The 22,591-nt window shown below is 36.3% G+C and overlaps 1 protein-coding gene across 6 annotated transcripts in view; it reads left to right on the top strand.

Moving 5' to 3' along the window:
* Positions 1-22,591, top strand: part of LOC126855505 (serine/threonine-protein phosphatase 4 regulatory subunit 1-like) — a 124,161-nt gene that overhangs the window by 5,922 nt on the left and 95,648 nt on the right. The window contains exons 1-2 of one of the 6 annotated variants that reach the window (XM_050603224.1): positions 9,410-9,426; positions 18,476-18,653. In XM_050603224.1, coding sequence (XP_050459181.1) covers positions 18,478-18,653 — 176 coding nt within the window. In that variant the 5' untranslated portion in view covers positions 9,410-9,426; positions 18,476-18,477. Of the gene's footprint in view, positions 1-9,409; positions 9,427-9,906; positions 10,775-16,385; positions 16,457-18,475; positions 18,654-22,591 lie in introns of those variants that run through there. The other 5 variants (XM_050603221.1, XM_050603220.1, XM_050603227.1 and 2 more) reach the window with 5 other exon arrangements.

Raw genomic sequence — 22,591 nt, 5'->3', positions numbered from 1 at the left:
AGATTTCCATGCTATAAATACGCGAAAATAATTTTTATATTAATTTTTTTATAATTTTTATGTTTATTATACGTGATAGAAGAAATGCTACATTTGATGTAAAATATAATTCTTGAACGAAAATGGAATTAAACATATATTTTTATTTCATAATTATATTAACAGAAATTATGAAAAGTAAATTAAATGATGCTCATTTAGATTCTCGATGAGTTAATCAGTGTAATTTTTTAGATGAAGAAAGTAGGAAAGCAATTCTAAGATATCCTGTTTTTACGAAATAAATTTAAAATATGCGTTCTGCATTTTTGCCGTTTGTTCGCGAACGGTTGGAGGCGCATCGGGGCGTATCTAGTACAGATAACATTTTGCTTCTTCTCGGATGCGAAGTATCCCGTTCTACTCTCTTCGAGCCGTTCCTCGTAAGAGAGGCCACGAGCAAGAAATGATCACAATCCGCGATTGGACGTACGAGAGCGATGACAAGTAACAACGAGCCAGGATCCTTTCTGGTAGAACGCTTCCGCATTCTGTCACATGAACCGATCTCCGGGAAGAATGCGACATCGCCGATGACAGTGCATCTTTCCTTCTGTCTGTTTCTAGAAGCGCCCGTTTAGGAATCATGCCGATGTCATTGTCTCGAACCGCTTGCGATATCGTATAATCGCACGCTTTACCGTGAAATTTTCTAGCACGAGGTCATAATTCTCTCTCTTCTTTTTTTTTCCTCTCTCTTTCTCGTGTTTTATCTATCTGTTATATTTTAAATAATAATCTTAACAAGGAAAATAAACTTAATATAAGAGAGAGAGATTGAGAAAAAATAATCGCAATTCGAATAAATAGATGAATTGACAAATATTTTTTAAAAATATTTTATTGTTGAAAGCTTTTGCATATATATTGTCACGCATTTATCTTGATTTTATGCAATGTCATATACATTTTAATGCCTTTAAACATTACAAATATTGATATTGATCACTCTTCCAAAAAAATTACAAAAAAGTGAATTTATTTTATATTATGTATATATTTAAAATAAACATATTAATAAAACTATTAATTTAGAAATAAATTAAAAATATATAGATACGCTATATAATTTTCATTCTTTTCAAAGTGCATCGACTTTGCTTCGGGAAACAAGGTAGAAATGACTTCAGCAGAGAAATTTCACGTTGTCAGCGTCTCCAAGTGACATTTTCATCGGTCATTATAAATTCATAGAATTCGAGATTTCGCGTAGATCTTTGCGGAGTACATCGAAACCACATATTACGTATACGATGTACTTTACCTGATCGACGGGAGCGGGATAGGTAAGCTTTGAAGGGGAAAGTTTTGATTGGGTTACGAGGACCGCTGACAGAGGGATCGATGGATATTCCGGAAACGGAAAAGCTCGATGTAAACGTGCCCTCCGCATTTTCCGATCCTACCGTTTCGTTGATCTTTCTCTCTCTTTTTTTTTCCCTTCCCTCTTTCGTACGGCCTTCACGCAACATTCGATGGAAATCCACCGGCGTTACGGTGGTCTTCTTCTCTCTTTTTCGGTCGGAGAAAGGAAAAAGAGAGAGAAAAAAAAAAAAAAAAAACAATTTCGCTAATTTTCCATCGCGTACAAGGGCACTGGGACAACCGCTCTGTGAAATCGACGTGCTTCCCCACCTTCGGGCATTCAGTCGCTCATTCGCGCTTCAAAGCGGACGCCGGATCAAAGGTGCGCCTCGACGTTTAAACGTTTACGGACTAAAACCGTCGAGCCGCGTAAACCCTCCCATGGAGTATACCAACAGCATTCCCTCGTGGATAATTTACGATCTGCGACTTTTCTTTTTCTGCTTGACACAGATTCAATCGAACGTACTCTGTAAATTTGATAATTTGTAATTTTTGTTTCACAAAATTACGGATGAGTTAATTAAATTAGATATTTTTTTTTTAACTTATTGCCATTTAATTGCAAAAATATATTCACGATATTACCAAAGAAAACCAACACAGAGACTTTGAGTTATATAGCTACCGATAAGCTTGTGTTCGAGGAGCGACCAATAATTCCATTAATCAAATCTCGAAGAAACGAAGAACAGACGGGGAACAAACGGTTCCCCTAATCTGAATAAGAGGCGAACGCCTCAGTCGTAGACGTATGTATGACCGGTGTGTTATCAAGTGTTCTCAGGGGGGAATGAGATAATGACGAAATATGTCGTAACATATCTTTACCTTCCGCGTATATCCTCTTTTTTCCTTTCTCACGGCGTGCAAGTATACGTAAAAACACATAGAAAATGCAATGTAAGATTATGTTTTTGATCTGATATGCTTTATCTGATATGAAAGATTAAAATTATTTTGATCCATAAAATTAGACGTCTATTGAAATAAGAAATTTTATATTTGTTTATATTATCGATATAAATATCGTAATGTTCATCGATAAGCAGTCGACACATTATATTTCTACATAAATTACGTAGATTATTATTTTATAATATTTTTCCGATAAATTTCTTCTGTAAAAATAATATTATATATATAATACTTAAAAAAATTCGAAGGAAGTTAAAATCATATTTAATCTTCTTCTTTAGCGGAAACATGAGCGGTTTCTTGCTTTGTTCTTGTCTGTTTTTCTGCTTTCGGGCTGGTCGGTCGATTAGGCAGCGCCGCGTAAACGCGCTAACCGGCCTTCCTGAATGGATGATTCTAACATTTTTCCCGTCTTTTTTTGGAACGTGGATGCCACCCGCACGCTGTGGACGTTCCACGTGTATGAATGCGTAGTGTAAATAAAATTCCAGACTGCACTCTGTGTTCAGAGTGTCGCCATGGAACGCGTTTTTCAGGTGCACGAACTTCCGTAATAGCGTTCCTCTTCGCTCTATCATATATTTCAGTAATGTACAGTGTCAGAATTGCTGCTTATCGACCAACATTTCGATGTTTTTTTTTCTCTTAATTTTCATATCTTTATGGTCGATGTCTAGGCCGTTTTCAAGCGCCAAAATTATTTATACAGTGCATAAGATTGTAATTTATACGTATATATTATTGGCACAAAGTTATTCTTTTCGTAGTATCAAATGTAAACAGATAAATCTTGAGATAAAACAAAATTCATTATAGAGATTTTATTATTATATGGTTTTTTGTTCAAATGAGTTATTGCTGTTCATTTGAGGTATTACTAACAAGCAGCATTGTTATTATGTGCGAATATATATTACATGATTTAAAATTTAAATTAATAAATTCTTTTTGCAATCTTTTATTGTGCTGGATTTTATATAGTAATTTATAATTATTCTACATATATGTATATCTTCCATATTGAAAAGTATTTGAATCAGACAAGACGATATAATGAAATTCGCGAATGATATACCTTGGGAAATGATATAATAATATGAAAATGAAATATTCAATATTTATTTTAATTTATCTATTCAAAAATAGCGCGGAAAGTTGAAAGTTTTATCATAATAATCGCGACAGGCATGATTTAACATGATTTAATAAATTTGAATCGTAAGTGAAATTTATACGTTGAACGGTTAGAATATTTGATAATCAACTGATTATTTATATATAATTGGTTACTTTTTCTTGGAATATATACGATTGACAACAACTGAGACGAGAATGAGGTCGAAGCTCAAAGTGGCATGAGGAACGGCCGCCCCGGAATCCGTCGGTTCCCGCGCAATTGTTGCGACAATTTAGCGCCGTTGTCTCCATCTTCTTCTTCGTTATCTCGCCAACAAGTTAATCTTTATAAATAGCCCGAGCACAGTTATATTTAATCCTGACCCTCGCGGTCGTGTGCAACATCCACACTGATACCTCTCGACTCCGTATCGTCAACGTCGATTCGAGACTTGATCATACATAAATAAAGAAAAGTGCATCTCCATTTACTTTTCTGATTTTCAAGAGAAACGCTTTGAAAGGATTAGAACAGGAGATACTCTAAATTTTTTATATTCATAACTCTTGAGAAAATTAAAGCAACAGATTCTAAACCTTTTATTTTCGCATTCATATTTTCATACGTTGAGTAAAATATCTCACATATTTTTTATTTGGCACTCAATGTCTTGTAATAATTTGAAATCAATACTTTTTTACCGAAAATTGAATTAAAAATGCATTTTTATATCCTTTTAAATATTTAAAATATCTTATATAAAATATATTAATATAAAATTCTTTAGGAAGTAAAAAATAAAATTCTTAAAGTAAAATTTGTTTAATATTAAAAGAATAAAGTTTTATTATTTGTTACATTATTTATTTATATTGCTAAAGATTTTTTTTTTTTGCAAAAATTTAATTATCTACAATTTAAAAATCTCTTTATATTTCAATATTTCTATTAGAAGAAATCAATTTCAAATCGACCAAAGAATCAGTGGAATTACAATTTGTTTTTTTTTTTTTTGTACAATAGATCTTTATTTTTAAAATTACACGAATTTTTTTTATACGTTGAAGCTTTTCTTTAAAAATTTCACAAGATGAATATTTATACTGATAACTTTCGGTGGATCACTCTCTACATTAAAGATTGTATATCTCGATTGGAAAACAAGATTACGATACCGTGGTGATATCTCAAAAATATTAATCTTTCTCACGATGAAAAAGGTACGCTGGGTTCGAAATATCTGTCGATCGTGTATTGTTGTTGAAACTGCGTTTCTATCGCGTTGCTTTCTCCCTCACGCTTCGAGAAGAGTCTCAGCACCGATATTTCTAGTGGTTCTTCGGTCAACCTAATTTCAGACACGACTGGTAATCGATCGTTTCTTAGGCACTACCCCCATTTTCTCGCAAATATATATATACATCCATCTTACGCGCCGCCGAATAAATGGCGTCCGACGCGACCGCGCGCCGATCGATCGTTCGGTCCTAATTTTTCGCCTTCTCACACGGGAGACAGGACCGCGGTATCGATTTTGCGTCGCGTTTCCCGGCTTATCAATGAGAGCACATTGTTTCTGACGAGTAACTCGAGCGATTCTCCAGGCAAGACCTCGAGTAAAATGGCTCATGCGAGAGTTAATCTTAGGGCTCGACCGGCAATAAAACTGGACTGCCCTTACATTCCTGGGTAATGCGCCGTCCGCTATTTTAAGCCCAGGGTTTAATAAACTTACATCGCTTAATTAGAGCAACATTTCTCCCAACTTGTCTTCTGCGTTTTCATCCGCCTTTTAACCGACCAATCAGCCGCTCGTCGCGTAATTCGCTAATTTCGACGTTACGATCGATTGTGACCAAAAAAGTCCCCATGTTTCCTAAAATCTACTTTAATTTCTTTTGTGAACATTTCTAACATATGGATATATTATAAATAATTACATACACAGTAATTGATATTTTAAACTCTACATATATTTGCATATAATTTATGAGAGAATAATAAATTAAAAGAGAGAGAGAATAAAATATAATATTTTAATTTTATCATGATATATAATTAATTCAAAATATTAATTATTGTATTTATTTATAGCGTTTCGCACGCATCATAATAGAATAATAATTTCACAAAATTTGGCTCAGACTTTGATCAGTCATCATAATTATAATTTACGATAAATATTTTTTGACGATTTAAAAATAGGAACTGAAATGTATACACTTGACATTTTGTTGTCTAATTTTAGATTAAATGGAAAAAAAAAATAACACGGTTTTTCAAGGTAAAAATATTTTATACAAACGCGCCTTTACACGGATAATACGCAGCGAGTTGCATGAATTGCGATTTTTCTATCTTTTCCGCTCATTTCTTGAATACTAATACGTGCGAATCGAAGTCGTATCTTCCATTTCTATCTTTCAGTTTCCGCTTTTTTTCCATCCGGTTTATTATAAACATGACGTTACTTGTCCAAGTATCGTATTGCTCGTTGCCACGGGTATTTTTACGCAATAAATCGCAAATTTATTGCGAATCACGAGACGTCGTACTCTTAATTGACATATGTACAGGATTTCGATATAAATATTATATTTTATTTAAAACTTTATAACGTGCATATATAAATTTAAATATATATTTAAATTTCACGTATAATTATGACATAGTAAAATACTTGAATGATTTTTTTTTTTACAATTTTAACTTGAACTTTTTTTTAAATGTCGTAGGAATTTTTGGATGCCGGAATTGTACTTAATATTAAAAAAAAATATAGAAAAAGATTATATATCTTATTTCTTGAATTCGAGAAAAGGCTATTTTGTTTAACTATGATATATAAAATTCTTGGACTCTGATTTTATTTAGTATCCTATCTCTGAATACCCTATTTGACTTTTTCGTAAATATACTTAACCTAGGCTTTAATTGAAAAGTCCTCTCGGTCTTGATAAAAATGCTTGATAAATGTTGCGACAGAGAGCTTTAAATTTAAAGAGACCAGTTCTAAATTAGCATTCTCTTCGTAAGATCAAAGCGCGCTGCTAATAGTATTTCATTATACTGTTTCGTTACACACGTTCTACGCATCTCGGGGCTAGTTACACGCCGGCTACTTTTAGAACACTACATCCGTCGCGTTGTACACGTCTCTTCGACCCGTCTTTCGAATTTCCTCGTCCCCATTCCCGTTAACTCCATCTTACTGTCAAAAAAAAAAAAAAAAAAAACGCCACGGCGAGTATCTCGCTTAACTCACGGCACTACGTACGGTATTTCATTCTTGCCGTATACGTATACCGAGTACGTATATACTTTCTCTTTTGTCTTCGATCGTTCCCGTGGCTTCTCCTCCTCCCTCCCACATTATAGTCGTCACGTCTCTTTCCGCTCATGACTTACCACGCAAACTTACGTGCGTGTTGTGCCGCGAGCTGCGCAACGTGTACGCTCAGATTATACTATGATACTATCAATGAATGACTGACTGTCTGGTGTGTGTGTGACGTGGCCACGCACATTGACCATAATGACTTATCTCTCATTCCCTCCATTCGCTCTCTCTCTCTCTCTCTCTCTCTCTTTTTTTGTCTCTTTTTTTTATACTTTCCTAAATGTTTGTCGTTGTTACGCAAGCACGCGACAAACGTGTTTTTCTGATTCTTTCTCATACAAACGAGTTTTTCGATGTATCGTAAGAAGGTTGTTATTCGAAAAATTATTTCACATTTCTTTTCTTTTACAGTGTCATATGTTTTTTTAATTTATATATTTTTAATCATATTTTTTATCTTGCAACAAATATATTGACATTTAATATTTTTCCACCAAAAAAATATTAAATACGTCAATATGTTTTTGTGAAGATTTTTATAATCGATAAAAATTGAAAACATATATATATATATATATATATATATATATATATATATATATATATCATAATTTATATCACTTCATATGAGATTATTTTGTACACATTCATTAAAAGCTTATACATATAAGAATATTTATTGACACGTTTGATAATTAAAAAATTGAATCAAACCTCAATACAATTTACGACTCACGATCACAATTGTTACCATCTCAACATGTCGTTATTACATTTGCTACAGCCGCTATAGTTCATCGTCGTTACCATACGTGATAATATATCCGCGGTCAATCACCGTCACGAAAGCGAAATACGGCCGTTCGATAAGCGAGCTCCAATTGATGGGGTAACGCGATGAAAGGAGAAATAAAAGCGCGAGCGAAAAAAAAAAAAAGATAAGAAAAGAAGAGGATTGAGAAGGATATATGTATGTAATCGCGAGAGGGGAGTGTACTTTTCTTTCTCACTACTTTACATCCTCCGCCCCCGCGCTCTGCCTATCTCTTTTTCTCTTCTCCTTATTCAATTTCTGTCTCTCTCTTTCGCACGCTCCACTATCCGGCGAACATTAACGGCGTAGAGTGTACAACATTCTCCGCGTACGATGCTGCAATCAATGAATGACGGTATAAGCGGCACGGCACGCACAGTGACCGTGATGACTTTTCTTATCTAACGTACTCTTTCCCTTTCCCTCCCCGCCTTTCTTTTTTTCGCTTTTTCTGTCCGTCTTTCCATCCACGAGATTTCCGCTCTCGTACTACGCTTCTTTTCCGCTCGGTACACACGCGCACTCGTATTTTCGCGCTCCCTTAGCTCCTTCCTCTGTTCCTCCTCTCTTCCCTTCCTTCCTCTTCTCTTTCACCTCCTTCGTCGTCTCCTTGTATGCGTATGCTCTCCCCTACTTCCTTCGTCCGGTTTGCGTTTTTCGCGATGCGTATGCTGTCGAGTAGAGTACGAGAAGGAAGCCCCGACATAACGCGTAACGTGTTGCTCGCTTGTTTAATTCGAAGGGGATTTAAATTTTGCATGAAACCGAGATTTATTCTTGTAGAACGATATGTATAATGATGATACTTTGATATTATTAATTTTTTATTAGGCAATTAAGATTAATTGCTTTAAATCTGAGAAAAAAATATATATTATAGATTGATTTTAGATCATTTATAGTTTTACACACAGTTTTTAAAAATACGAACATATTTCTTTTTTAATCGATCTATAAATAGTATGATAATAATATTTAAGATATTCTTTGCGAAATAGACATGAATAGTATGATAAATATGATGCTATACAATATTGATAGCACAGAATCTTTTATTTCAAAAATAACATGTAATTTGCTTGAGAATGTTAAACGACATTGCTAAAAAGCAGAGAATCAAACATATATCATGCATATTGTACATTTTTTTTTGTATAATATATATATAAACTAATCTTTATTTTATTCGTAAATATTATTTTTAATTTTTATAAATTCACATTCTCTCTTTCTCTCTCTGTGGGATGTAATAGATCCTGTCTTTCTCTCTATCTTCCTTAGAATTGCACATAAGTCGCAAGCGATAGATGAAAAATCGATCGTTGGAGAAAATACTGAAATCGAATTTTTCGCGTGGTCCTCGAGACTTCACGTGCTTCGCTTTTCATCTGATTTCTGGTAAGGGCCGCGAGAAAATTCCTTGGCCGATTTCCTCAATTATTTTCCCTTATCCATCAACTCTCGAAATATCGCGCCAGGACGCTCATCCACGAGATCAGAGACACCGAAAATATACGTCGTCCGGAGTTGTACGTCGTCCTCATCTTCGTCGTCGTCGTCGTCGTCGTCGTCGGTCGCGGGTATCGATCGGTCGCGGGCGTCGGCGTCGGTATCGTTCGGTGGCGCCCCCGTCAGCTCCGAACAGCGGCGACGGCGCTTTGCGTCGCTACCATCCGCCCCTGGGGGGGCAGCGGGGGACCATGCGCAGGAGGCGGAGGGGGCGGGGTGCGGTGGGGGGCATCGACACGCAGAGAGCGATCGTGCCTTTGGTGGAGCCGGCAAGAACCCGGCGTGTACGTCGGGTCGCCACGTTAAAAGCGGATTTATTAGTTGGTAGGTTCGTGTTCTTTTGTTCCACAAAATGTCCGGTTTGTCATCCTCCTCATTCTTGTCGTCGTCATCGATGTCGTCGTCGTCGTCGTTCAGTCTCGGCACGACGAATCTTCGCCGAGAGAGAGAACAGAAGCGAGTCGTGGAAATCGGCAAAGTGCGCGTGAAAAGTGTGCGGTGGTCGTGGGACTCTCTCGTTTTTCTTTCACTCAGACGCCGGAGCGAAACGAGAAACGAGCAGCACGCGCGAATCGTGAACCTTGTCGTCGTCGAGTACACACTCGGCCTACCGGCGTGTCGCGGCTGGAATCCGCGAAGTGTTCGTGGAAATTCGGCCGACACGACACTCGTCGCCGTCGTCGTCATCGTCGTAATCGAAAGAGGATAAATGGAGAAGTTCAACATTAGACACGGCACCACGAGAAAATTCCTAAATAAATGAATGATAATGACGCGTAATATTTCGGATTAAATCGTGCGTGAATTAAATTATACCGGCCTGCAATCCGGTCGCATCGGAAAAAACGCAAAGTTTACGAGCGGCGTAAATTCATCGTCTTTGACATTGCCAGGGATGTATTCGAAAACGTTTCATCTCCGGATCGCAATGTCGTCATCTCAAGACTGCGCCCGGCACTCGTGGAGGAGAATTTTGGTTCAGCATGGCTGACGTCGCGACATCGTAGGGAGATTCTTGTGCGAATACTAGTGCGAACGATATAATTCGGGGGTAATTTCCTCGGAGATGATCTCTCGTTCTACGCTTTTTTTTTGTAAAATTCGCAAGGCACGGCGAGAGTGGAAACGAAATGTGTTTGGACGGCCCACGCATGGCCGTTTCGGCTAAATGATGTCGGAAAATGCCGGCTCCGAGATGCCCGCTCCAGCATCCGGTTCCTCCGATATTCTTTCCGCCACCGTTTCGTTTACCGATTAAAGCGGGAAAAGCGGCGAAAGTGAGTTTTTTAAAATAAATTCGATGTATCATCAACAAGTTCCCCTCGTTAAAGAACTGGGCCATCCCTCTGGGAGTAGATTTTAAATGTCATTGATCGCGCGACCTTCGATGAAATTTCTCATATCAATTGTCACATCACCGCTTCTCGCCATCGCTAAAGTGATCGAGTTCTGGCTATTCTTCAGCTTGAAATGAGAGTGATCTTCATCGTGCAATGCGTGCGCGGATCGATTCGCGGAAAATGTGATGTGTGCGTGATTCGAGAGTGCGCGCCCGAAATACGGCGTAGAATATGTTTCGTGGTGCTCGTGGCGCTCGCCGTTATGTGGATATACCTGAAGAAGCTCTTTCCACTTGCCCTCGACGTAAAACAGAGAAGATCATCCATTCCTAGTAAGACCTTTCGCTTTCACCTGGATATAGTTACGATAATTCGACGAACGAAACGCAATTTCTCGATCGAAAAGTCACGATTGATTACTCGTTTCGCGGAATAATGGTCTTTGTAATGACAGCCAAACAACTTTTATTATTTTACGATGCTAATCGATAATTCATCGAGCTTTCATTATCATAATTCTAAGAATTTCAGGAGCGAAATAGATTTTTACAGATATAATCTTGAAGGAAATTGATTCTCCTTATAATATTTTTATCTTTTTCCATAATAGAAAAATTTAATTATCAATCTAGATATATAGCAAATAAAGAATTATAGGATTATGTATTATAAGAACACAGCAAAAAAATATCTTGAATTTGATAATCCAATATAAAATATAAATTGCAGAAACAACCGTCATCCTTTTGTCATATGTCAAGACTTTCTCCTATTATTAATCATGTAACCCAATTAACTAGTTTCTTATTTTATTCTATTCTCGCACGAGTCGGTCTGAATGGCGAAAATAAGTTATATAATTAGCGTAGTGAGATAACTCGCGAGTAAAGTCGGGCATTACGAAAGAGGAACACGCGTCTCGAATCGTCGTCGACGTTCGCTTCGCAGTCCCGGAGGGTCCATAATGGTTTGTTATTGATCTATCTCCGCGCGCTTTCCTTACACTTTTCTTCTTCCTTTCGTCCTTCGTCTTGCTGCCTTCGTCCATGCCGACAACGTTGGGTGGTATATGAGGGGGGATCCGGGAGGACGCGGTGGGAGAGCACGGCAGTCCCACGCAGGAATTCCGCGTACCCCGCACGGATTCCCGAGACTCCAGGGGAGAAAAAAAAACTCCCTCTTTTCCCTCTGTCTTTTTTCTTTTTTTTTTTTTTATCGAGAATCTCGCCGAAAGTTTCTGCGAGAGAAAAAGAGAAGAGCCACTGTGAAATATTTCGTGGTCACAGAGCTCGATATAAAGAGAAGTGCTTTTTTTTATAATTGAACTTAATCCCTTTCATTTGACGCACATACACATAAGTGTTAAATAATATTTAAATATTTCCAGAGTTTTTATTATTTTTTTTTTTTTATTTATTGTAATTTATTTATAGCTTGCATTTAATAAAATATGTAGCAATTTCGAGAGAGAAGGATCTTCGATTGAAATAAAATCAATAAGCTCTTTTTTTTTGTATGCTTAGTATTATAAGAATATTATTCCTCCAGTTTTATGAGCCAAATGGATCTCAAGCTTCATCTGATCTCGAAGAAATAGAATAGTTGATTTCAGAAAATATTGCTCCATCATGTTCACTCTCATTTTCAATTGAACTGTCGAAACAAGTTCACGGAAGATAAATAATTTCTGCCGTGGTTATAAGATCACGATCGACAAGCAATGATTTTATAATTGATGTACACTATAATTACGGTTTAAATTTAGACACAATGATAAAATTTTTGATAACAAAGACAAGCTAAAAGAACATTAGAAAATATTTTTAGATATACATGTATATGCTAAATATATTATATTTTTTTTTTATATAGTGCCAATTGAATTTGTTAAGTACTTTCAACTTTAAGAATAATTAATAAAAAATTTTAGCAATGCATGTTATTTATTATTGAAGATTTAATTTTCTGTATATATGTATACATTTTTGAAATAGTTCTAATTTTTCTATTAACTAAATTTAGTTTTACATGTGATTATAAAATTTATAATTTGAGTTTTCCCATATTGTCAACTTTTTTGTTAAAATCGTCAGGTGTTTAAACAAAATTAATTTTATATAATTGTCTTCCCTTTTTTATGACGAATGGGTGTATATCGGATCTTTTCCAATCTATTCCTTTCGCCACACAATATTTTCCGAATAGAAGATTAAGCGTGTCTCTAGAAATGATATTAATATCGCATATATAGATGTTACCGTGAAATTCGATCAACCGGAATGGCGATGATTGACGTCACGACTCTACTGTCGGAATGCAATTAATATTGCATAAATGAGACCCCCTCCACCGCAAACTTGTAGCAATTAGCACGATTCTGATCGTACGATGGAATCGCCTGTAATTTGCACACATAATCGCGTAAAAAGTTTTACTCACCGCATGCGAAAAAGAAAAGTACATTTGAATGCGCACGTGCCGTCTAATATAATTGTGTCTACCGCTACGTATCTTGACATGCCTCGTAAAATACACGTTTATCTCCTATACACAGTTAATATAAGGACATTAGGCACCTTGCTGGTATAACCAACGAGCTACGACGCGACTCGCGTGAATAAGTCATGCAGCTCCACGATCTAAAAACCTTCTTTTCTAAATTGACATAAGTCAACGCACGAGCTCGTTGTCGATGACGACTTACAGTCGTCAGTATTCGCGAGTGTAGCTACAAAAGTGACTTCATTTTATCATTTGCCGATGCAGAAAGAGAGAAAGAGATAGAAAGTATAGGATCTACGTTGTCTGAATAATAAATGTCCTACCATCGTGCTATCGCATCGATACCTTCGTACATATATGAGCTTTTCAGCGGAAAGAACGCGATGCGAAGTACCTACTTCACTCTTCGCGCGAGAGAGGAGACTTTCGCTCGCCAACTGTCCGCTCTTCGTTTAACCTATGATTATCCTCGTACTTGGTATCCACCTGTCATTACGATACATTGTGGCGACACCCATTGAGTATCGTGCGTCGCTGCGGAAAAGAAATATTTGCCGCGCACTTCCTGATTATATGCCTTCACGGGTAATCACGAATCATGCGAGGAAGAAATGCCCACATCGTAATGTAATGCTAAGCTACTTCCTTCAACAATTTTTCCGGAAATATGCTCCCGAATACTCGATCAAGTAGAAATATCATATCATAACTCGTCGCAACTTTTGGTACACGCTTATTTTAAATTTCGATATAATTTAATAAAATCAGACTTGATTTTTTTTTTTTTTTACTTGAAGGCGATTTTACAGAAATTGTTTTTAAGTTAAAACTAAGATCATATCCGCAATTAAATAAGATTTTAATAATATATGAAAATAAACTTTTTATTTCGTGACGATAGTGGAAACATAATTGGAGTAAGGTGGATACGATTTTTTTCTATCGATTGTTATTTTGACTTGAATAGTTGGAAATTATATTTAGTTTTAATCTCTGTATTTAAATCATTTACCGAAAATTTGTGATATATATATACACACACACGAGAGTTTATTTTTTCATAGAAAAGTCTGAAAATTGTAAAAGCCGGATCATTGCTCGTGTCGCATGACATGACAAGATTGTAATTAAAATGGTAATCACCGGTTCGATAAAATGCCATCTCCATTACAAAGCGCTCAACTACGGAGAAAATATTAATCTACATCCTTGAGCTACATTTCTACGTTTTATAAAAATAATGAAGGTGCTCGGTGGATGACTTCCTTTCGTATGCGGGTTTCATCGTAATAATAACTGCAGAATAAGAGGGCAGTAATTACTTTTCGTGAAACTGTCACGTTTGTCGGACTCATTCTTCGTTTACCCCGTGCTTCGGTTATTACTAACAACGAATAGCAATGACTGCATTAATTCATCTTATGACAGTTCACAATATGCGATGCTTTGTACGAAATCAATTTTTATTAATTTTTTTTATTAATTTATATATTCACTGTAATCATAATAACATTATTTCTACGGTAATGCAAACACGATATTGTCAAGCATTTTTTTTTAGATTTTATGCGTGCATTTTTTTCTCGATAATTAAATTAAATTACATTTGTCGTTTCTTAAAAAATATAACGAATTAACTTAAAACATATAATGATTAATTATTTGAATTAATAATGAACTAAAGTATTTTTTTGTGATATAATCCATATTATTAGATTTATGTAATATGAATAACTATAAAACTGTATTAACGGTTCTTAAGTTTTTTTATAATAATTTCTCTCGGGATTTCTGATATTTGAAAAAAATTACTATTTTGCGGATGTAAGTACATAGCGAAAGACTGTGTATTTCGTTACTAAACGAAGATGTCGTAGACTTAGATGGCCATGGAACTGGTCGCCGGTAGGCAGTCTGAATATATCGAGGCGAGAGAAGGATCTTCCTCAGGTTCTTCGGCTTCGATCCAGACGGGGACGACCTCTCCCTCGCCGGAGGAAGGAAGGAAGGACGGACGGACGGACGGAAAGAGATAGAGATAGAGAAGTGAGCGAGAGAGTAAGAGAAAGAGGAAGATGGGCGCACGCATGACCCTGAACCCAACCACCGTGGCACCCAACCCCCGGTATAGGGGTGCGAAGCCTCGGGAGAGAGAACTCGAGATAGAACGCACGAAGCAAGGGCGAAAGAGAGGAGATCGCGGTAGGCGAGGGGAGGTATACCGTATATACGAAGAAGAGAGGATTCGAGGAGAAAGAGAGAGAGAGAGAGAAAGATAGAGACTCCGCTGAGAGAGAGTACAGTTCCCGAGATCAATACTCCCGCGTCTTGCGATCATTCATCTTGCCACGCCCCTCTGCTCTCTCCACACATCCCCCGTCTTTCTCGTTCCCTTCCGTTCATCCCCCTTTTCCCCATCGACCTCTCTCTTTCTCCCTCGTACTTTCTCTCTTTCATTCTCCTGCTTTATCCTCCCCAATCTCCCCTTTCCTCACCCTTCGCGTGCCGCGATCTTCATCCCTCTGGTAGCGGCACCCCTCATAGTCGTGGTCGCCGTCATTTGGCGCCCAATCGTGGCGCCTAATACGAATGGAGCAAAGGGGAGAGAACTTTCCGAAGGTCGCAGGAGAGAGGGAAATCTAGAGAGAGAGAGAGAGAGAGAGAGAGACAGATAGAGAGAAAGCGTGATAGCGCATAAGGTGGTGGCTCCGGTTTCCTACGCATTGACTATACACGGTTTTACGGGAAAATGACAATTTCTTAGATTTCGAAGCTGTATGTAGTATTTTGTATAAATGAAGACGCGCGTCATTGTAAAGAATCATTGTTCTAACTTTATAAACTGTCATCTAAATCCATTAAACTTACATTTAACTTACATTAAATTTACATTAAAAACACAATGTTTTGGATATATTTATAAAATAATATTTAAAGAAATAAATTTGCACCAAATATTTACAAAAATTCGAACATAAAAATGCGAACAATTAAAAACAATGTATGAATCGAGAGAGATTTTTATCATATAAGTTTTCCAATCAGAAATGAACATTATTTTGTAGCAGAAAAATTTCATAATAATTTATATATTTATTGAAAATTTTATTTCTTGTAACACTTTAAAAAATTAATGTTACTTACACTTTATAATCTAATAAAATAATATTAAAATACATTTTATATAAATAAACATTTATTATGCGTGTCAAATATCGTGCAACAAATGTGCGAGAAAACAAAATATATAGATAGATCTCTCCTACGATTAGTGCAGACAAATAATTTTGAAAATGAAAATAGCATGTACGTTGACTATGTGTATTGTTGACGCTTGTTATTGTATCTATCGTATAAGATGTTTATATAAGAGAAATTGTTTACATGACATTGTCCGTACTTATTATGATACCGCGTATACTCAGTTGTCAGTTTTCATCGACCTCTTGAAATAGAAAGATATAATCAGTACAAAAATACAGTTTGGGAACTCCTCGGAACTGTTTATAACGGTAATATTTTAACTGCTGCTAATTATTACAAAAATTGTATTTTCTAATCGACGCACGAATATATCACTATATAGTGAAATAGTCTGTCTCACATTCGAAATAATCTTCCACAATTACGTAATTTTCTTTTATATTTTTTTATTCCTTTATTTACGAGCAAGCGTCTTTTTGCCAGTTTATTTACACATAATTATTGACAGAAATAAATGATTGTTTGATGGAATTTGACGGAATAAGTCGTGGATAAAGTTAATTTTGCAAAAGGAAAAATAGGAATGCCAAAGAAACGTTTCCTATCTTGTGTCGTTGTGTATAGAAAAAAATGTTTATGGTATGTGAGACGTTGAACGTAATTTAAACGAATTTTTGGAGGCAGTTTTATTTTTCACTTGACAATGAGAGAATTAATATATCAAATATACCAAAAGACAATACGAAAGAGATTGTTTTAAAGAGAGTGAATATTTATAACACGATTTTCTTCTCCTATTTGACCTTGCGATAAAAAAGCTTATAATCGAACGAATAAAATTTTCAAATGGAGAAATTGATACATTGATCCTTTTTCCTTTTTTATATTAAATTCGATTTTTTTTGTTTGCATTTTCTTTTTCGATCTTATAATTCACAGTGAGACGATTCGTGTGCGTTTAAGGATATTGTAAGAAGGAAAGGGTTGCTTCAATTGCTGTAAAAGTAATTCATATTTCGGTGAAACACATTGTAAACGAAATTGAGGTGAATCATGTGATTATTACTCATTTAAGGGAGGGACCATTTTGGTCTGCTATAACCATTTTAAATTTAAAACCTGTATTCTAGCGAATTTCTTTTGATATTACAAATATAGTCTTTATGACAATCGTTTCATTACAATGCAACATTCATTTCTTTATTTATAAGTATCAGATCATAGGTAATTTATTGAAATTATTCTCGTATGATTGACAAGTATTTTATTAAAAGTAATAAAAGCATGACTACAATGCATCTCCTTTTTATTATTATGTAATTTCACATACAAAAAATATATAAAACATAAGTAAAAAAGTTTTAAAATAATCTAATTAAATTTTACTTTAAAACTTAGCGCATATTTATTTATTTATTAAAGATATCATTTTAAGATGAGAGATTTTTAAAGAAATATGGGATACCAATAATTACAGACAAACAATTATTGTTTATCTTTGATTCATTGCCTTTCGTACTTCTCTAGATAAATATAAAAAAAAAAAAGTCCGCATTAAACGGGAAGATCGTAGAACAGGCGAAATGAAGCAGGAATCGAGGAAAAGCGAAGAGATCTAATGTAAGTAAGTAAGGACGAGCTCGTTCAAAGTCTCGGAGAGATGTTCGTGATATCTTTTCCTTTGAATCGTTTCTTCACTGCTATCGCACCACCTGTCGCTGCCATCGTACTTGTTACATTCACCGACTCCTCCTCCCCCGTCGCTTCGTTCTTTCGTGGGACAAAAAGAAATCGAATTACGGGGCGGAAGACGTGCACACGATCTGTCTATGATCGATTCGGTCATTCTGTCGAGGTCAATGCGAACGATTTGTTACAAACTTAGCGTTCTTTCGACAGATTTTTTTATTGCTCCCAGGAATTTATCTTCAGGAAATTTATATATTTATTTTTCAAAAAATGAAAAAACTATAATTTTGAATTCAACTTAGGATAATACGTTGTCTTTGCATAATTACAATTAAGCGTAGAAATTATATTCACCCAGCATAAGAATCTGAGCTCATTAAGATTCTAATTACAGTTTTTATTTTTGGACACATGCGCCCGCCAAGCTAACTAATCCTAATTCGATGACAAATCTAACAGATTTAGCCCGTGACATATTGTATATTGTAAAAGATATTCTCGGATATTTACGAGAGTCAGATGTTTTCCTTGCTAAAAGATTTAATGTAGTACATTGTAGCAATAATTACTATCTCTATTCGCGATAAGATATTTTCCATGACGTGTTATTACTAATTCTGGATTTATCGAATGTGCAGGGATGGAAGCGGAGGACGACGAGGAGGTCAATGACAGTAATGAGAGATGCGACGAATCGAGCGAAGTTTGGGACTGTGTTGGGGGCGGCGGCGGAGGTGACGAGGGCGGAGGAGATGAGCAGCTCTTTCAGATCAGCCGGCTGCAGCAACACGCCACCTCGGAAACTAGCTTCAACCGGTGAGTAATTGGCGCGCATTCTTGTTATCGCCCGTTTATTAAAATTCCGCCATCTATGTCGTATCTACTTTACATCCTTCTCGCTTTGGCAAACCTCTCACATTATATACGGAAAAATACAAGTATTGGCCGTATAACTGAGCATCTAAGACAGACATTTACACGAAGACACAGAGCTTCCTCTCAGCGATCGTGATATTCGCATGGATAAGCCAAGAGTACGATAACGTCGTACATCGTGCGAGAGATCGCTGCCGATTAATCTTTAAAACGCATAGCGCAAGAAGATTGAGCTGAAGTGTCGCTATGTAATATCAGCATTTCTACCTTTCGCTTTGCCCGTCATTATTTTGCGCTTTTACCCACTTGATCTCTCTCAATTACATATTAAATAATTCACTCGATGCTGATCTAGTAGTTCCTTTTAAAGCTGGAAATATTTACAGTATGTTTTTATATATTTGATTATAGCATAAGTAAAATACTCAGGAGAAATACACAGAATAATATATAGGTAGATAGATTATTATCATTATTAATGTATATACAGAATTTTATTACTACATTAATTAGACATTGATTAAATCTCATTCTGTCCGATTAGTCTCAGAATAAAAAATGTAATATATAATAGATGATTATACATGTGATTAAAAAATAATATTTGCATGTCTCATACTCATTAAACTACAATTCTTAAATTATTTAGTCAGACTTATAAGTAAAACTTTCAAGTAGTGGCCGGGTGTATAAAAAATAGTTTCTTAAATAATTTTTTTTTTCTTGAAACGGACCCCTAAAAATTATTATTTGAATAGAAATTAGTTGAAGACGCAATATTTCGTCTAAAAAATATCCAAAAATTTTTCTAACGAAAGTTCATCCCCACGTGAGCACCGAAAAACAAAATACATAACGCGACATTTGTATAAAGGAGATTCTAACGAAATCGTGCGTAATGCGTGTTCGAGAGAATCGTTTCGCCCTTTTCCAAGTTTCCGCCGCCAAGAGAGTTTAACGAACTCTCTCTCTCTCTCTCTCTCTCTCTCTCTCTCTCTCTCTCTCTCTCTCTCTCTCTCTCTTGTTTAGGAACGCCGTACTTTTCCCAAATTTCTCGAAATACCTATTTTCAGTCCCGTACTCTTCTGCCGCCAGACGGCTCGTATCGCGCACAGACAGTACTCACTCTCGAAACGGTATTATCTATCTCTATCTACCTATTACCGAGAGGAGGAAAAAGAAGAGAGGAAGCCGGTGCTGCGTATACGATTCGGACGTTGCGAGTGCGGGGACCGGCCAAATATACGCGGTGCGTCAGCGTCGCGGCGCGCGGCGTCGCGTCCTCCCTTCCTGCGCCGTTTCAACTGCCGGGCGCCTCGTTTGAGGTCAACGTCATCCGGCCTCTCTCTCTCCTTCTCTTTCTCTCTCTCTCTCTCTCTCTCTCTCTTGTACGTGCGCGACTGTCCGCACCCTCTCACCCCCTGCCTCCCTTCCTTCTCTTTGCGGTATCCTTTGTAACGTCCCTTCCCCTATCTGTCTCTCTCTCTCTCTCTCTCCCTTTCTCGCTCTTTCGTTTTCTTCATTTGTCTTCGTTCGGGACATTCGGACGCGTCTCGGATGAGCGAACTTTGAAACAAGCATACGCTCCTGTGCTCTCGCAAATACACGAGGTCACCGTTATCATTGTAATATTGAAGAGTTAATGTAAAGAAGGGTATAAGTGCCAGACAAGTAAAAAGCCACTAAATAATTCCTTTTATTTTGGAGTGGCACGGAAATTATGAACATATATACACTTTTTTTTGACATATCTTTTATTTCGTATTTTATTTTTAAGTAGTCTCATAAATGGATGTATGTAAATTCTTATAGCATTTTTACAAGATTTTCTTAGAAATAATCGACAAAGAAGTGATTGTATTTTACAATCGACACATTGTGAAAAATGTACGTGAATATTTTCATGTGAATATTTTCACTAGAAAAGAATAATATTCCGAGTGAATAATGTGTTCAGTGTTTCATCTTAAATCTTCAAGTATTTTACTGGCTGAATTATTGCGATAAAAATCTTGGTGCCCTTATTAAAAATTCCAGGAATTATTACGCGTAACTGCAGGAAAAATATAAATCTTTTACGGTAGAAGGATTTTCGATTCGCCTTGCGGTTAAGTGGACCTAGGCAAAAAGCGGAAATAGCGTGCCGCCCCAGTCGTCGTTAAAACTGCCGTTGCTTTTTCTTTTCTTTTTTTTTTTTTTGCAAATTGTAGCCGATGCACGAGATGCCGTACTAAGAACATTAGCATACGCGATCGAATATAATCGAGCCTTCCGCGAAAGGATGCGTAAGATATTTCGAGAGATCCAGGTAGTTTGTGCGTTTGTCCTCGAAATTTGTAATCTTTTTATAGCATCTAAAACAAAATAAATTTTACGAGTTTTTAAAATTAATCTAACAAATTAAAAGATTTATACATTTGAAGATATGTACACAATATATTTCTTTTATACATTTTTTTATTTCGAAATATATTTATAGCCCCTCGATAATATTTGTCGATATAAATTGATTAGACTAAACTTGTCTTCGAGTCGACAGAAATAAGATATTTCTCGTAGTTGCGTGTCGCCGATTGCTCTAGTATTCTGCAGCGTGTAATTAAAAGCGTGTTTCGTAACCACTCACACGTTCTCAGACGGTTTCCGATTACCCACGGTTAGGGACAACGTGCGCGAATTACGCGCTTACGGGATTCCACGTGTAACCGTGTAGTTTCTTCCGGTGTAAATGAGCCCGGGAGAACGTGGAAACCGAGTGTTCTCACGTGTTCACGATGAAGGAGGAATGTGGCTGCATACACACTTTGTTACCGTGAAATACATTTTTATTAAATTAAATATTAAATTTGTTTTTATGTATAATATTCGTGTATAATAAGAATTAATGGCGAGGCAATAAAAAAGAGAAACTGGACGAATCAGTGTTATGTCAAAAATTAATAAATTTAATACATTTCGAGATTCATGAATTTAACATTTTGTATATAAAGCATTTGTTTAGCATTTTTAAAATATAAAAATAATTAATTTGTGATTTAAAGTGCTCCGTAGAATTAAAATTTTATTTTTATGAATCTTTGTGTCGTACAGTTAAAATTGTGGTCACTATAAAAAAGTTAGTTCAATATAAGATAATAATTTACAATTTGAAGGTTAAATTATATTTTACAGGGCAAATCTTTAGCTTTAGCTTATAAATTAATTACTAATTTTATGTTTTAAAAGATTAAAAGTGTGTTTTTTTTTTTGTGCAATTCCTGAATCTTAAAATGTATGAGATTTATTAACTTTTGACATAGCTGAACGTTCAGTTATTCCTTAAACCCCATGGTAATATCTCTTTATTCTGAAAGCTTGTTGAGCGCGCGAGAGCACATCTTTCTGACACTTTGATCTTTATTCGCGTCGCTTGACGCGATCGTTTGACTTTAACTCTGTGTTTACCTCGATTATATACATCAGATGACACGAGTAAAATTCGTCGTTCTAAGCTAAGCTAAATTTATCGCTAAACGTGGAACGCACAAGATTCTTTGTTCTCATATACGTTGTTAATGCGTTACGCCATTCGTTCAGCCCAACTAATTTGCAATATCGGGACGACCTGGCGATCCCCCGTGTTCCGAGAAGTGAGAATTGGTGACGGGCGAGTGGAGTCATTATTATCGGCTAACACTTTCGGCGTCGCGACGCAGTTCCGTGATACGCACGTCATGCGTGCATGGGAAATATTTCGGAATACCGAACGAGTTAGAGAGGGACGTCGGGGCCGGCACGACGGGTTTGTCCGGATGCGGTACGCCGTCGTGTCGGTGTGCACGACATCGACCGGCAGACGAAACAAAATACTGCTAAAATTAATCCGGGCCTTAGGTCAT

The sequence above is a fragment of the Cataglyphis hispanica genome, chromosome 16, assembly GCF_021464435.1.
Source record: "Cataglyphis hispanica isolate Lineage 1 chromosome 16, ULB_Chis1_1.0, whole genome shotgun sequence".
NCBI classification, from domain to species: domain Eukaryota; kingdom Metazoa; phylum Arthropoda; class Insecta; order Hymenoptera; family Formicidae; genus Cataglyphis; species Cataglyphis hispanica.
The sequence above is the reverse complement of the archived record's forward strand: the minus strand, read 5'-3'. Positions and strand labels throughout refer to the sequence as shown.